General features: G+C 39.5%; 1 protein-coding gene across 4 annotated transcripts in view; it reads right to left on the bottom strand.

Annotated features, from left to right (window-relative positions):
- The window catches only part of PLEKHA1 (pleckstrin homology domain containing A1), a 38,931-nt gene that overhangs the window by 8,732 nt on the left and 15,978 nt on the right, over positions 1–14,221 (bottom strand). For 2 of the 4 annotated variants that reach the window (XM_054382764.1, XM_054382765.1), the window contains exons 3-8: positions 11,583–11,639; positions 9,990–10,035; positions 7,849–7,946; positions 4,889–5,020; positions 3,195–3,338; positions 1,923–1,991 (exon numbers count right to left, since the gene is read on the bottom strand). In XM_054382764.1, the coding sequence (XP_054238739.1) occupies positions 1,923–1,991; positions 3,195–3,338; positions 4,889–5,020; positions 7,849–7,946; positions 9,990–10,035; positions 11,583–11,639 (546 nt within the window). The remainder of the gene's footprint in view (positions 1–1,922; positions 1,992–3,194; positions 3,339–4,888; positions 5,021–7,848; positions 7,947–9,989; positions 10,036–11,582; positions 11,640–14,221) is intronic. The other 2 variants (XM_054382766.1, XM_054382767.1) reach the window with 2 other exon arrangements.

The raw sequence follows: 14,221 nt of genomic DNA on the forward strand, positions 1-14,221 counted from the left end.
CATTTTTTCAATTAAAACCCAAAACCAACCCCCAAGCTTCTTAAAATTTTTGATAGCAGAGAACTTGGATATAGTTCTCCAGATGCCAGACCACAGCACCTCAAGGTATCCAGTAGGTCATTTGATCTCTCTGTGAGCAGGCTGCTGGCTGTCCAACATCACATCAAGTTAGAGCCATACTTGACCAAAGACTACTGGGAACTGAACTGCAGTAGAAAGAAGTACTCCAGAACTAGAAGTCTGATGCTACAGTGGGTGAAGATGACATCTATGCTGTAGTCTTTGCCACACAGGCACAGCAAACAATTGCTACTGAACCTTCTTCCTGCATTTGTGCTACTCCCAACTAGGAAGAGGAGACTTGTAGAAATTCAGCTTCCACACATTACTGGAAGTAGTCATTCACCACTTGAAATCCTCAGAGGAGAGCACTTTACCCTCTCTGTGTTTGTAGGACATAAATAAGTCTGATGGATGTATGTTTAAGTTTTTGCAGATGTTTTCTCCCTGGTGGGCTCTGATCTGTAACCTGACTTCTCCAGTGCAGGTTAAACACCTCTCTAATGTGTATGCTTCAGACCAGGCAGATCATCATCAGTTACAGAGACTACAGGAAACGTGACGCTCACAATTAGGTTTGCTAACTATTCAGTTCTTGGGTTGACCACTGCAGTCCAAGAAAAGGATACTACAGCCTCTATTCAGTGCTTACTTCCCTGAAGAGGAATGACACTCTTAAAAACAGAAAAAGCCCCAATTTCAGTACAACTTGTGAAGCAGGATCTACTTCTCTGTTGTCTGACAGCTGGTGTCCAACACCTTCCTCAAACTGCAGCAGGGGGACATTAGCTTGAAGCAGAGACCACACCACAGGATTTTATGTTGTTCAAAATAGTTACAACTTGGAAAGGGGCATGAGGAATTACTGCAAGTGTCATGTACTCCTACCAGCTTTCCAGTATCCTCTCACACAGCACAAGTCTTCATTGAGACAGAATTTGCTTCTGAGCAATCTGCATTCAGATTTATTTATTGTTAACAAAACCAGAGGGTTTACTATAGGCAATGAGTCAGAACTGTGTTATGCTGACAGTTTAACTAAGATAATGGCATAAGGTCAAACTCCTGCTACTGTTGTACTCTCCCTCATTACAACTGAAGCAAAAGTTGTCTTCAGGAACAGCCTGAAATTTGGGTTCTGGACATTTTTACATCTTCCAGCTGGCCTGTTAACTCAATTTTATTTGATTTATAATACTCCACAACTCAGACTTCATTCCTTAGGAGCAGATTTTCTGATGTTTACCAAGTGTGGGATTCCTTTCTGGGGAAAGCAGGCCATCTCTGGTACCAGCCACTTATATTTCTAAGTGAAGCCTGAAGGCACTTAACATTTGGTCAAATTTGGTCAAAAGGCTCAAGAGCAATGAGTGGGGGAAGAAAAAAATCATGAAACTGAAACAAACTCTCCAAGAGCTGCTTCTGAGCAGTGGAGTTGTTTGCCTCTCTTGGCTGCCCTGGTGAAAGAAGCACATGGGAAAAGATCCCAACACTTGCACTATAAACACCCCAGAACCCAAACTAAAATTACGAACTGCAAGGTGACAGCTTTTGTCTCTCTACACACTGATCAGCTGTTTTCAGAGCACAAAGTGACACAGGATACTAACACAAGAGTCAGGCTGCTTGTGGAATACATCTTGCTGTGTATTACTGCCCCTCAGTGACTTGCAGACAGCTTCCCAAACATAAGACTGAAGCCTGAGCTAACAGCCACTTGATGAATTTTTTTGTTCTTCCTCATCACGAGAAGTTATGCTAAGAGGTGCAGGAGCAACACAGCACAGTTTGGAAATACAAGTGTGTTTCTCCAGATTTGCTTGGAACTATCACTGCAAAACAGCACACATTTAGGAACTTACCAGTTCAGACTTGAAATATCCTATTGTGTTTTCATCTAACTGAAAATATCTTCTCTTCCAGTTCTTCATCTGGTAAAGGGAAAAAAAAATAAATCAAGAAATACTTACATATTTTTATATAAAATACATGTTGTCTATTTTACACATTTAAATATAGACTTTTAGTTGATGAGATCATACAATTTCTATCTGTAACATTTTATTTATTAATATATATTTATACATAATTTTATATATTACATGTTATTTGTGTGTTGTGTATCTCTCCATAATGGTCCCAAAATAATTCTGCAAGACTACCCAATTTTTCTTTTTTCTTTTTGACAACTGCAATAATTAAAAATTCTAGAAGCTATTATCTCCTGTGGTAAGAACTTTTCAATCTCCTCTGAAACAATTCAGCAGCATGAACCCTGTAAGAAACATTAAGAGGCAGTACATTACAGGTGTCTAGATTATTTTTAGCTAATAAAAGGAACATTACAAAAAGCAGCTTTATAATCCAAGCTAATGTGCCTGAGGGCTCACAAAGCAGGCGTATCTTGTTGAATCTGAGCTATCTGTTCCTGCCTTTAGCAAGGCATCATGTGAGTAGTTCCACTTGTGTTAATCAGTTTGACAAGCTGTCCTATTCTTCCTCTGAACTGACAAATAAGCTTTTTCTAAGTATTTTAGTGACTTTAAAATGATGCAGGCATTGAACTTCTGCCTCTATTTAGATGCTTCAAGTAAGTGAAATAAGGATCTCTACATAACTGTAGGATAAAAGAATTCATAGATTCACAGAATGGCTTGGGTTGGAAAGGATCATCTAGTTCCATCCCCATGCCATGGGCAGGGACACCTCCCACTAGCCCAGTCTCCTCATCCAACTTGGCCTTGAACACCTCCAGGGAGGGGGCATCCACAACCTCCCTGGGCAACCTGTTCCACTCTCTCTCCACCCTTAACATATAAAGAATTTCTTTCCAACTCTTAGGTGCATGCATTAATCATAATGTGAAAGTCTCCGTGCACAGAAGTTTTCCTTTCCAAAACATCAACTACATAAAACTGAAGAAAATAATGAAAAGAAGTAATACACACATAAAATTAGTTGCTACTGGAGGAGAAACCTTATCTTTAGCCATTCTTAATACTGTCAGTAGTACTGAAGTTACTGGCAATTAAATCTTTTTATTTCTTGGGTTTTTTTTAAACCATCTCCTTTGTAAGCAGAACCACCACCTTAGGACTTTTGATTAACGAAGCACACTGATCTCAAACACTTACCACTGCTCCTTGTTTTACACAGTAGCCAGCTTTGATAATAGCATTATCTGGGGGGTGCTTAGCAGTAAAATAGGGAAGGTGACTTTGTGACCGTTTCAAATAATTCCTATCTCCCCCTTCACTACACTCACTGGTTTCTTCTTTCTAGAAAAAAAAAGGCAGGAAAATTCAAAACATTCTCTATTTTTTTTTAAGGTCAGGTTACAACTATACTAGTTATAGCAGGAAATCATTTTATCACTCCATGCTCACAAATCCCAGTTCTGATTTGTGTGTAAGAATAACATATTTCAGCTGATGTCTAGAGAACTAATAAAACACTCCAAGGCTCTGGTTCAGCACTTGGAAGCTCCAGTTAGAAACTATAGTGTAACTGCTGAGCATTCTCAATTATTGACAGACACTCGATGAAGAACGTTACAGACCTAAACCCAAGACACACATGTGTTTAGTGCAAACTCATAACATGACTTAAGGGCAAAACACTTAGAGGTGGCTACAGCAAAGAAAAAGCTGCTTCTAGGGCCAGAGGACATCAGAATTCACCAACTTCTTCTATACAGTTCGGATGATAGGTCTGATTCTTCCCCCAGGAGCTTGTCCAGGCTCTCAGATTCAGTAAAGTTTCTTTCATCCATGCCATCTCTTGGCAAGGAATAGCTTCTGCTTTATTACTCAAAGGAAAAAGAACTCCTTCCCTTTGTTTCATATAGTTGTACCAGTAGCTTTGTTTAAAAACCCATACTGGAAGTGACAGTTTACCCCATCCACTCCTGCGAGGTGACTTTGTAGAGAGCCCTTGCATCCTCTTCCAGTCATTTCTTTTGCATGTGGAAGAGAACTAAGCTTACTATTTGCTCCTCTTATGGAGATGACTCCACCTGGACCAATCATCCTTGAAATCTCTCACCTTTCAGATGAGAGCATAACCAGACAAGGTAATCAAGGTCTGGGCAAAAATAGGATTTACACAGCAAAAAAAGATGCTTTCTAGTTCGCTCTTTATTTTCTTTTCCTAGTAACTCCTAGTTCTTGTAGGGTTTTTCTCTCCACTGTTACTGCAGCCTAAACTGATGTTTTTATAGCATGATGGGAGCTCTTACATCTCACTTAAGTGGAAATGCGTATTTCATGATCCAGTATTTCCTATAAATACTTGGATTGTTCTTCCGAGAATCCCTCACACCACATTTTATGTTCCCTGAATCTCACTTCCTATCTTGTTTGTCCACATATTTCATAAAGGCCCTTCTGCAATAGTTTAATCTGCTCTCATCTTTACTACCTCTATTATCATAGTGTAGATATAAACAAATGAACTTTTCCCCCCTTTTTCTGGCAGCTAAAAGACAGATAGAACTTTGGCATAGTTAACACCAACAATTCATTTCAAACAAAAATACGGTTTTAGCATACTAACTGATACCTGGGGGGGGGGGGAAACAAACAAACAACAACAACAAAAAAACCCCAAACACCTCAGTATGTCTTTATAGTCTTATATAATTCTCTATAATCTTGCACAAAGGGAAAAAATTTCTCAAAGCAGTCAGTATGACTAAAAGGTGCATACCAAAGTATCTGTCCCCTGAGCAAGATGAGAAGCTGACAACTATATTGTGATACCTGTTCTTACCTGCCCAAACCCAAGCTTCCTCTATCAATGAAGAGCCCACTTGTTTTAAGGGTATTACCTGGGTAGGGGTAATGATAGGAACACCACCAACAATTTCTGTCTTGTAAGAGACTTGCTTCTTTCCACCTGGGCTTTCTGCTTGACGGTTTGCATTATCCACTTGACACAGAGGATCAGACTGCTTTGGTACCTGAAAGGGGAGTGTGGTAATTAACAGAGGTCTTACAAAGACTTTAAAACAGCCTGAATCATTACTCAATTTCATTTGTCTTCAGTAGGATTTAACAGATGTTCTCTAATTGTGAAAAGCCTAGAAATCGGAAAGTTTCCTGCAATGGCTACGCTTTAATTCTCAGAAGGAAACTGGTGCTAATAAAGACATTTTGCCACTTGACCTGCAGTCTAAAAATCAATTCCAACTTTGTTCTAAGTGCTACACTTCATCTTCCAGAAGCACTGCTAATCTCTAGAAGAACTGGTTCTTTTTCACTTGCTTTCAGTTCTAGCAGTAAATGCTAAGACTGGAGGTGCCCCAGTGCCTGGAGAGCTAACACAGTAAGGCCACCAACACAGGGCAACAGCATTGGCTTTTGTCAAAGAGGATGCCTGAGCAGTGTGACATTTGCACTCACATTCCAGCACTTTGCATCATGACTGCATGCACTGCCTCCATTAATCCCACCCATAGTGCTAAACTCTCTGCCAAATGACCCTAAGTACCCATTTCTAGCTATCATTAACCAGTGCCACATTTGAGAGAATTACCTAATAAAGCAATTAAAACACTACAGGAATTTGATTTTCCCAAGAAGCATTTTGATCTAAAATGTGCACTGGGATTTATGAGTTAGGTCATAAGTATTTACTGCCTGCACAAAGAAAAGCACTAACTGGCTACCTAAGACATTTTCATTCTCTCTTCCTAGGCTTTAACAAGCAGAGATCCAGTCTCACAACAAAACATCCTAGCCAGCAACCTATTGGATATTTACCCAGAACATACAAACTCCTTCAGAAAGAAGGGACAAACTGTTGTTACAGAGGGAAATCCAGGCAAGACTGTGGCACATTCAAAACCTGAAATTGAACTCATCTAGACAAACACAAAGCTACTTTATAGCCTGCTGTGAGTCTCATTCCTGCACCCAGGACTGCTTATTTCACAAAAAAACCCAGCCTGCAAAGAAGTACAAATGGTCCTGAGAGCACAAATGTCATATTAGGACAGCTTCCTCCTGGCTAAGGGAAGGTGGCACTCAGCAGCTTGCTCTGCTGTGGCCTCAGGCTCATTCTCTTACTTCTAATGTCCCCTCAGCCAACACCCAGCTTTGCTGACACAGGTACAAGGTGACTCCAGTTACAGGCAAGCCTGGTGCTGAAGGGTAAGACAGTCTCTGAGTGCACACAGCTCATGGGCCTCACCCTTTCATGAGAAGGGGCCTCTAGCCACAGCTTTCTGGGTGAGAGCTTCAGCCGTCACAAACTCCTACTTGAGGTGTCACAGGGCAAAGCCACAGCAACCTTCTCACAGGAATGCAATTTCAAACAGGTACATGATGTGCTGGGCTGCAAAGGTTCAGAGCTGCTTTGGAATTCTCAGAACTCAGAGTACTGAAAGCATGCAACAGCTCTTGGAAGATTATCATCTATAGCACATGAACATTAATAACCGAATGATCTTAATTATTTGATTAAATAATTGGCCACACTAAATAACCTCTGAGCAGATGAAGAGTTCAAAGGCAAAACATGACTTATGATTTCACCAGCCACTTAGGATGCAAGTTAAACATATAATAAACAGCTTCCAGGCCAAATTCTCATTTGATGCAATTAATTCTTACTCGCTCCATTTCTTGAAGCGGCAACAATTCAAGCCTGGCTCTGGCGTGGCCTCCTTATGAAAAACCCAAATGAGAGGGCTTTGAGCTTCTGGGGTTATTTATTAGTTATAGCAACATTTTCATAGCTCCAAAGAATGAGCTACATTAAAGTAAGGCAGACAACTCATGGAAACATCCTTACATAACCCAAGAATGAGAAAGTTACTTATGGTTAGTAGTGTACCTATGCTCAGAGCCCCTTCTTTGTAAGGCTGTGCTCTCAAAACAGATTATGTCATCACTTCCCCAAAACTGCAGAGAAAATAATCCCATAACTTCTGCCTCCTGAAATAACTGAGGCAGTATGTAGGATTCTCATCACGTGCTAACAAGCTGCCCTGCTCCAAACCAGGGAAGTGATTTAATCCTTATTAGAAGAATGCATTTGTGTTTCTTTGAATGGATGTTATCTGAAATCAGGAGCATGGCAAGATGTATTCACTCATTATTTTAGTGATACTTTAAGAAATACAAACTTTTGACACTAGGCAAATCACAGAATTGCCTAAATTGGAAAAGATCAGAGTCCAATCACTAGCCTAACACTGATAAGTCCTTGTCTAAACTATATCCCTAAGCACGACATCTACATGCCTGTGAAGTAACTCCAGGGATGGGGATTCCACTACCTCCCTGTGCAAGTTATTCCAACCCTAAATAATCCTTTCAGAGAAGAAATTCTTCCTAATAGCCAAACTAAACTTCCCTTGATGCAGCTTGAAGCCATTTTCTCAGATCCTATCATGTGTTACTTGAATAGCCCAACCCTTGCCTCTCGACAACCTCTTTTCAGGTAGTTGTGGAGCACAATATGGTCTCCCCTCAGCCTGTATCTCTCCAGTGCTTCAATTAATCTTAAATATGCATAGTTAATTTTAAATTATAAAAAAACATCATTACGTGTATTGAAAAAAAGAGAAATCACATTTTTTGTTTCACATTTTCCTTTGGAAATTGGACACTCAAGTTTAGGGGGAACCCTGCACAGTTTTTCCCAACTCTTGCAAAGCCAAGGTCAAGGCTTGTTTGTAGAGATTAAAAGACTACTCTAGGCTAAAAACTTGAGGCAAAGGTTTAAACTCCTTGAGACAATCACCATTTGAAAGCACTGCCAAATATCAACCAAAGCACTTACTGTGATTTTGGTGGCTTTGTTCAGAACATTTACCCATTCAACCAGGTCTTGCTGATCATTGGCTTGTAGAAAGTATTTTCTCATCCCTGCATTCATAACTGAAAAAAACCAGTATGAAAAGTTAACACCACTGACATTGAAGGTAAACATAACACCTGCATAAAAATATTTGATTTTAGATGGAAAACAAGTTGAAGTATTTAAGCTTGTTGCTGCATTGTTTTCTAAAAAGTAATCTTAAGATCCCTACATCCATTTGACAGGCTTGCTTTAGTTTAAAACCCCCTATTTTTTCTTTCCTATTTTTTAAGCTCTCCACTTCAAGAGCATCAGAAATTGTTAAATTATTTTTATCCCATAGAAATAAAGCCTTGAATTTTAGCAGCAATTTCTACAGTTCCATTTCCCTTTTGTCCATTTCCCTAAGCAAGAAAAAAATGTTGTCTACTTGGGGACCTCCACAACTTCTTCTTTGACTCTAGTTATCAGTCACAACAAATCCATGAACATGACTCTGATCACTGATTTTAATTTATTAGCTTGTGAAAAAAAACAGCATCAATTACCAAGCGTATGATGTTCAGGACCAAACAATTTAAAAATAGCCACAACATAAAACCTCATTTTGCTTCAGTGACTTGGCAGAGAAAGTATTTTTTTTACTAAGTTTATATCTCTACCTGGCAACTCCAGACAAACCTTTTCCAAACATTTCTGCACAACAGTAGAGAGGGAAAAAAAATGGGAAATAGAAAAAACATAGCTGGTTTTCTCAGATTAAGAAATTAACTTGGAATTAATTTTTAAGGTGATCAGTGACTAAAACCTTCCCAGAAATTTGAAGCTTTACAGCTAAAGTCTGAACAGATTTCCCTGCTCTGCTTAGAACATGACAGCTCTTCAGGTCATCCCCAGCAGCAAACACATACCAGAAACAGACACTTTGTACTCTTCTGCCATCTTTCTTCTCAAGGGTATAGTTTGAAGCAAATAGAAATTCAAGATACAGAACTGCATAAGGAGTTGTTTCAGACAACAACTCCTGGTATTTAAACAAACAGAAAACAAAGGTCAATTTTTCCCCTAAAAGTAACAAAAACATTTTAGTAAATCAGAAATATCAGAAGCTTTCAGTCAGCATCTTGGATCATGAAGGCTTTTTAGAGCTGATAAGAGCAATGAAGGCAAACTCCCTCTACAAACTCATGTGCAGAGGAATCTGTAGATGGCACTGAGGTGACACACTAAGTACTAGTCTAGAATCCCTGAAGCCTTACACACAAGTGATTTCCCAAGTGTTGCAGGAGTTCCAACACAGAGATGGTACAAATCTGGAAGAACTGCCTTCTCTAGGCCTGTAGAACACTGCACATGGTAAGGGAAACTTAACTGTCATAAAACCTTCAGGTGTTTTCAGCACCCATATCTGAGCTGAAACTCTAAGGTGAATGCAGCCATAAAGAGTGGTTAGCCATAAAGAAAGCTGAGGCTGAGTCCAGTTTCTACACATGGCTTTTGTGAATGCCAATTGCTTGTGAAAAGAATCATAAAATCACAGAATTGCATCAGTTGGACCTTCAAGACCATAGAGAATCTGGGATTATGGAAAATTCTGGAAAATTACTTAAAAGAAAAATCTCAAGAGATCACAAGGGGCTTTTATGATTATCTAAAGCTTCACTCGAGTGTAATTATCAATAAAACTAGAAGGTAACCCAAGCAAATTCTTTTTCTTTGGTGCAACAGTAGAGGTTGAAATTTAATGTATGAGCCTTGGCTGAGGGTATTTTTAGATCAAGTAAATCAACTCTTTTATCAGCAAAATAGTTATATCACCCATTTCCAGAGCTGACAGGCATGCCATGATTCTGAAAACTCCCATCACTGTTGATCAGCTTATTAATGCCTCAAGAATTTCAAATGTCTGAAAAACAGCTCACCTACTCCCCAAAGCTGCAATAAGAAAAGCCACAGAAGTCCCTTATGAAGAAGCCAACATTTACATCACACTAAAGAAGAAACAAGGAATTGAAGCTGTTTTTAACTCCCAGTTGTATCCAGTAACAGAACTGCAGAACATGATCTTTGTTCCAGATTTCTGAAGGCCGTGCTTGATACAGATGCCACAGGAAGGAACTTACCAAAACAGAACTCCGCCTTTGGCCTTAGCTTAGTTGCATCGCTAACCTAGTAAGGAAATTAAGATTATCAATACCACTGTGCACAGAAAAATATACATCAGGTATCACAATTTCTCCCCTTTCAAGCAGCAGCATTTGAAGACTAGCACCATAGCAAGCTTGTTAAGTGTAAAGACATACAAATATAACAAAAAATGCTCTACACATTCAATTCAAGGTGTGCAGCCTATGGTGAAAGACACCTTACGTCATACATTCCTGTTCCTTACGTTTAAGGATTCGTTACCAGAGAAATGTTGAAATCTGAAAATATTACTCTTTGATTTGGATTCTGAAGTTCTACATCTCAGCTGAACTAAAAATTCCAGGGCATTTCATATTGTCAAGGGCATCAGCTGTATTTTGGTTCATTAACACAAAAAGAATAGTTTTCTTCAGGAGGCTCTAAAATGTTGCAGTGTTGGCAGAGGGATGCAGGTGCCCTGTTTTGTTGATATTTTTACATTAGAAACTATTTCTATCAAAGGTGGGGGAGAAAGCAAAGCAGCTCCACATCAAAACCTTTGTTTTGTGGCCAGAAACAAAAGCCACATACTACATAACTAGAACTACAGAAAGTTAAGCGTCCATACAGTAGGCACACTTGAGCTGCCCTCAAAGCTGCACACAAGTGCAAAGGCACAGGGGACCATTCCTGCTCCTCTTAAAAGTGGGATACAAGGTTTCAGATTTCTTAAGATGACAACTCTGAGCTCTGGGGCAAAGTAAGCAGAGGAGGAAGAAACTAGGAAGGATATAAAGTAACTTCCCACAGACATTCCTGTACTAATGATATAACCAGCATCAATGAGATCTTTTACAAGAACTAAAAAAAAACCCCAAAAAACAACAACAACAACAAAAAACCCACAAAAAAAAAACCACAAAAAAAAAAAAACCAAAACCACCAAACAAACCAAAAAATCCAGAACAAGGGAGGTGGGATGATGCAGCATGACAAGAAAAGCAAAGAAAGGACAAGAAACAAGTAGACAGGACAAGAGGAGGTCAATTATTTGTTAACAGGTTCACCATCAAGTTATTTGTTAATAATTTATTTGTAGCAGATACTGCTACAATTTTACCTAGTGAGAGTTTTAGTCCAATCTTCTTACAGGCGTTTGTGGGAGTGTTTAGAGAGTGTAATGAACTAAGCACTTCCTAGATTTTTTTCTGTTCTATTTACTGCAGTTACTTGCAAACTATCACACCCAAAGACTTATCTAACTTCATAAATACCTTGTCTTTTCTTCAAGACTAACTGGAATTTAAATACTCATAAAGACCTGAAGCAAACACTTCTGAAGTATTAATTCTACGCAGCACAAAGAGCTGTCATCTGAGATCACAAGACAAGCCTAGGCAACAGTCTGTTCTTATTTTGACACTATTGGAGTGTTTGTAGGACTTGTCTAAAAGTTCAGGAGTAGCACACAAGCAAAAAGCTTCCCAGGTGCTATGCAAGAGGCATTTAAAACTGTCTAAAGTTGAGGCCTTCAGAAGTGGCCCTTGGTAGTTATCACCAGAAGTCTAGCAGTGAGTGTCTTGTCTTACCTTTGAAATATAGGTAAGTTTGATGACTCCAACAGGTGGAGATCCAGAGGGAAGATTCTGAAATAGATCACATGTTCCAAAGTGAAACTTGTTTATTCTCGTATCACAGTCAGTGTTTACATCAAAAGCAAATAATTCCTCCACCAAAAGGAAACCCCTGCGTGTTTTTATGGACAATACACAATGCGTGCTCCAAACAGGATCTAAACTGCTTGTTTATTATACACACATCTGTTAATCACCTAAAAACAGAACCACTGCTAGAAACAATACAAATAGTAATTGTTTCAGGGCTTTCTGTGTTTTGCTAGAGGAAAAAGGATTCTTGCAGGTCTGCATCCAGGAAATCCGGAAAGAATACTTTTCCTTAACAGATGTTGGAGTCTTATGTATTTTAACCAGGGCAGGTGGGAGGGACAAGAAGTGACATTCATCTGTGATGTCAGATGCTTCAAAGGCTGTCTCACAGATTTTCCAAAAGGGACTAAAATAAGGGATATTTTTAATAAATAAAGAAGTAAATCAGTCTTCTCATTTAATTTTAAATTTATTGCAGGGATACGATACTTCCTAAAGCTGCAGGTAAACCTAAGTATATTTATTTAGTCCAAACAGGAACCATCCACTGCTTTAAATCACAGAATTGGCAGGATTGGAAGAGACCTCAAAGGACCATCCAGTTCCAACCCTCCTGCCATGGGCAGGGACACCTCACACTAGATCAGGTTGCCCAGAGCCACCTCCAGCCTGGCCTTCAAAACCTCCAGGGATGAGGCTTCCACCACCTCCCTGGGCAACCTGTTCCAGTATCTTACCACCATTATGGTGAAGAACTTCTTCCTAACATCTAATCTAAATCTACCCTCCTCTAGCTTGGATCTATTCCCCCCAGTCCTATCACTAGCTGACACCCTAAAGAGTCCCTCCCCAGCTTTCTTGTAGAATGATAGAATTGTCAGGGTCAGAAGGGACCTGAAGGATCCTTTAGTTCCAACCCCCCTGCCACGGCAGGGACATTTTCCACAAGATCAGGTTGCCCAGAGCCACATCCAGCCTGGCCTTAAAAACTTCCGCACTAGTTTTACCATTTACTTTACTACTCACAGCAACTAGTAGCCTAGAAATACAACAGCTAAAAGACTGACAGTCACAAAAAAAGGTTGACTTTCTGATAGTATCCTTAATTTCATTCCTCTAAATAGTGTTTCATATGCTTTTTCCTCAATACAATTTTGACTTTTCAAGTGGTCCTTTGTGTTACAGTATCATTTTTTTGCTTGGCAGCCACAAGAAAAGAACTGCAGCTGCTTGCTGATCCCTTCCCAAGCTCAAGTGCCCTTCATTATTCCACAATGCCTTGGCAACTCTGACATTGCAATGAAAAGCCTAATATTGGTCACAGAGTCAGAGAGAGAAATAATTGGTTTGTCCTCCATTTGTATCTCAATGGTAAGAAGTAGGTTAGGTTTACTATAGACTAGTAACACTGACATTCAGTTTACAAAGTCTGCCCATTCTGTCCAAATACATTTAAGTTTTGTTTTATTTGAGCATACACCAGGTTTTATGTTAGGATAATGACGTGTGATTAACAGTGGAATTTAAAACATTGTTTCTTTCAACAGATGAACTGATGCTCACAGATACAAATGGAGCCCTTTTAGCAGCAGCAAAGGGCCCAGTGACATTCTGCACACACCACAGCCTCATCCTGTATGAGGAGTTTTATCACATCAAGGATTGAGAATGAACTCCACATATTGGCTCTGTAAAATCTGCCCTTCTCCCAAACTAAAGCAGTGGAAGAAAAATCAAGAAGCTTCAGCTTGCCTCTTGCAAGGTACCCCTTCATTTAATGTACATAGAGAAAGTAAGAAAGCCTAAAGTGAAAACTCTAAGTGGTGTGCACTGCACATATCATTAGTCTTAGCACTTCTGAAGAAATGTCATTTCTATAGCACTTCCATTTTTTGCCCACATGGCCTGGTTATATCACAGGAGAAACTGGAAACAGAATTGCTTCATTTCACTCACTGAGATCAAATGTTTGCCGCCTCTCTTATTTTCCAAAAATCTCTCTTTTTTCTCCTGAGTAAGACCTGCTAAATGGTTTGATCACGAGTCACATTCATCGAGCTGCACATCATTTCAGGGTTTTTTTTGGGTTCCTTTGAACAGCCAGGTTCCACTGCATTTTAAGTCTGGTCTTTCAGGCAAAATGGTACATGAATATTCTTCTGGCTGACAGTTGTCAGCTGACCTAGATCCTATGCTTCTACTGACTCTGTACCCAAACCTGAAGTAATTATCTCTTCTCCTCTGTGCGTGTGCACACTGTAGAAGTAGCATTTGTACAAAGGATGTTGTCCATCATGATAGACACAAGCTCTTCTCATTCACATACCAGTACATCACGCTGTACTGAAATTGAAAGCATCCTCAGAAATTGCTTTTCAATGACTGATTCTGCTGAGGTAAGAAAACTACGTACCTGCATGCAGGATTTAAGGGGAGTTAAAAGACCTGTGTAGTAGAACTAGTATGTGATTTGGCTCATCTGGTTATCCTATACAGCACTGGCCTAGTGCCTGTGGGAAGCTGCAATGCACATTCAAGATACTTAATAGAAAACAAATATA

The sequence above is a fragment of the Indicator indicator genome, chromosome 7, assembly GCF_027791375.1.
Source record: "Indicator indicator isolate 239-I01 chromosome 7, UM_Iind_1.1, whole genome shotgun sequence".
NCBI classification, from domain to species: Eukaryota; Metazoa; Chordata; class Aves; order Piciformes; family Indicatoridae; genus Indicator; species Indicator indicator.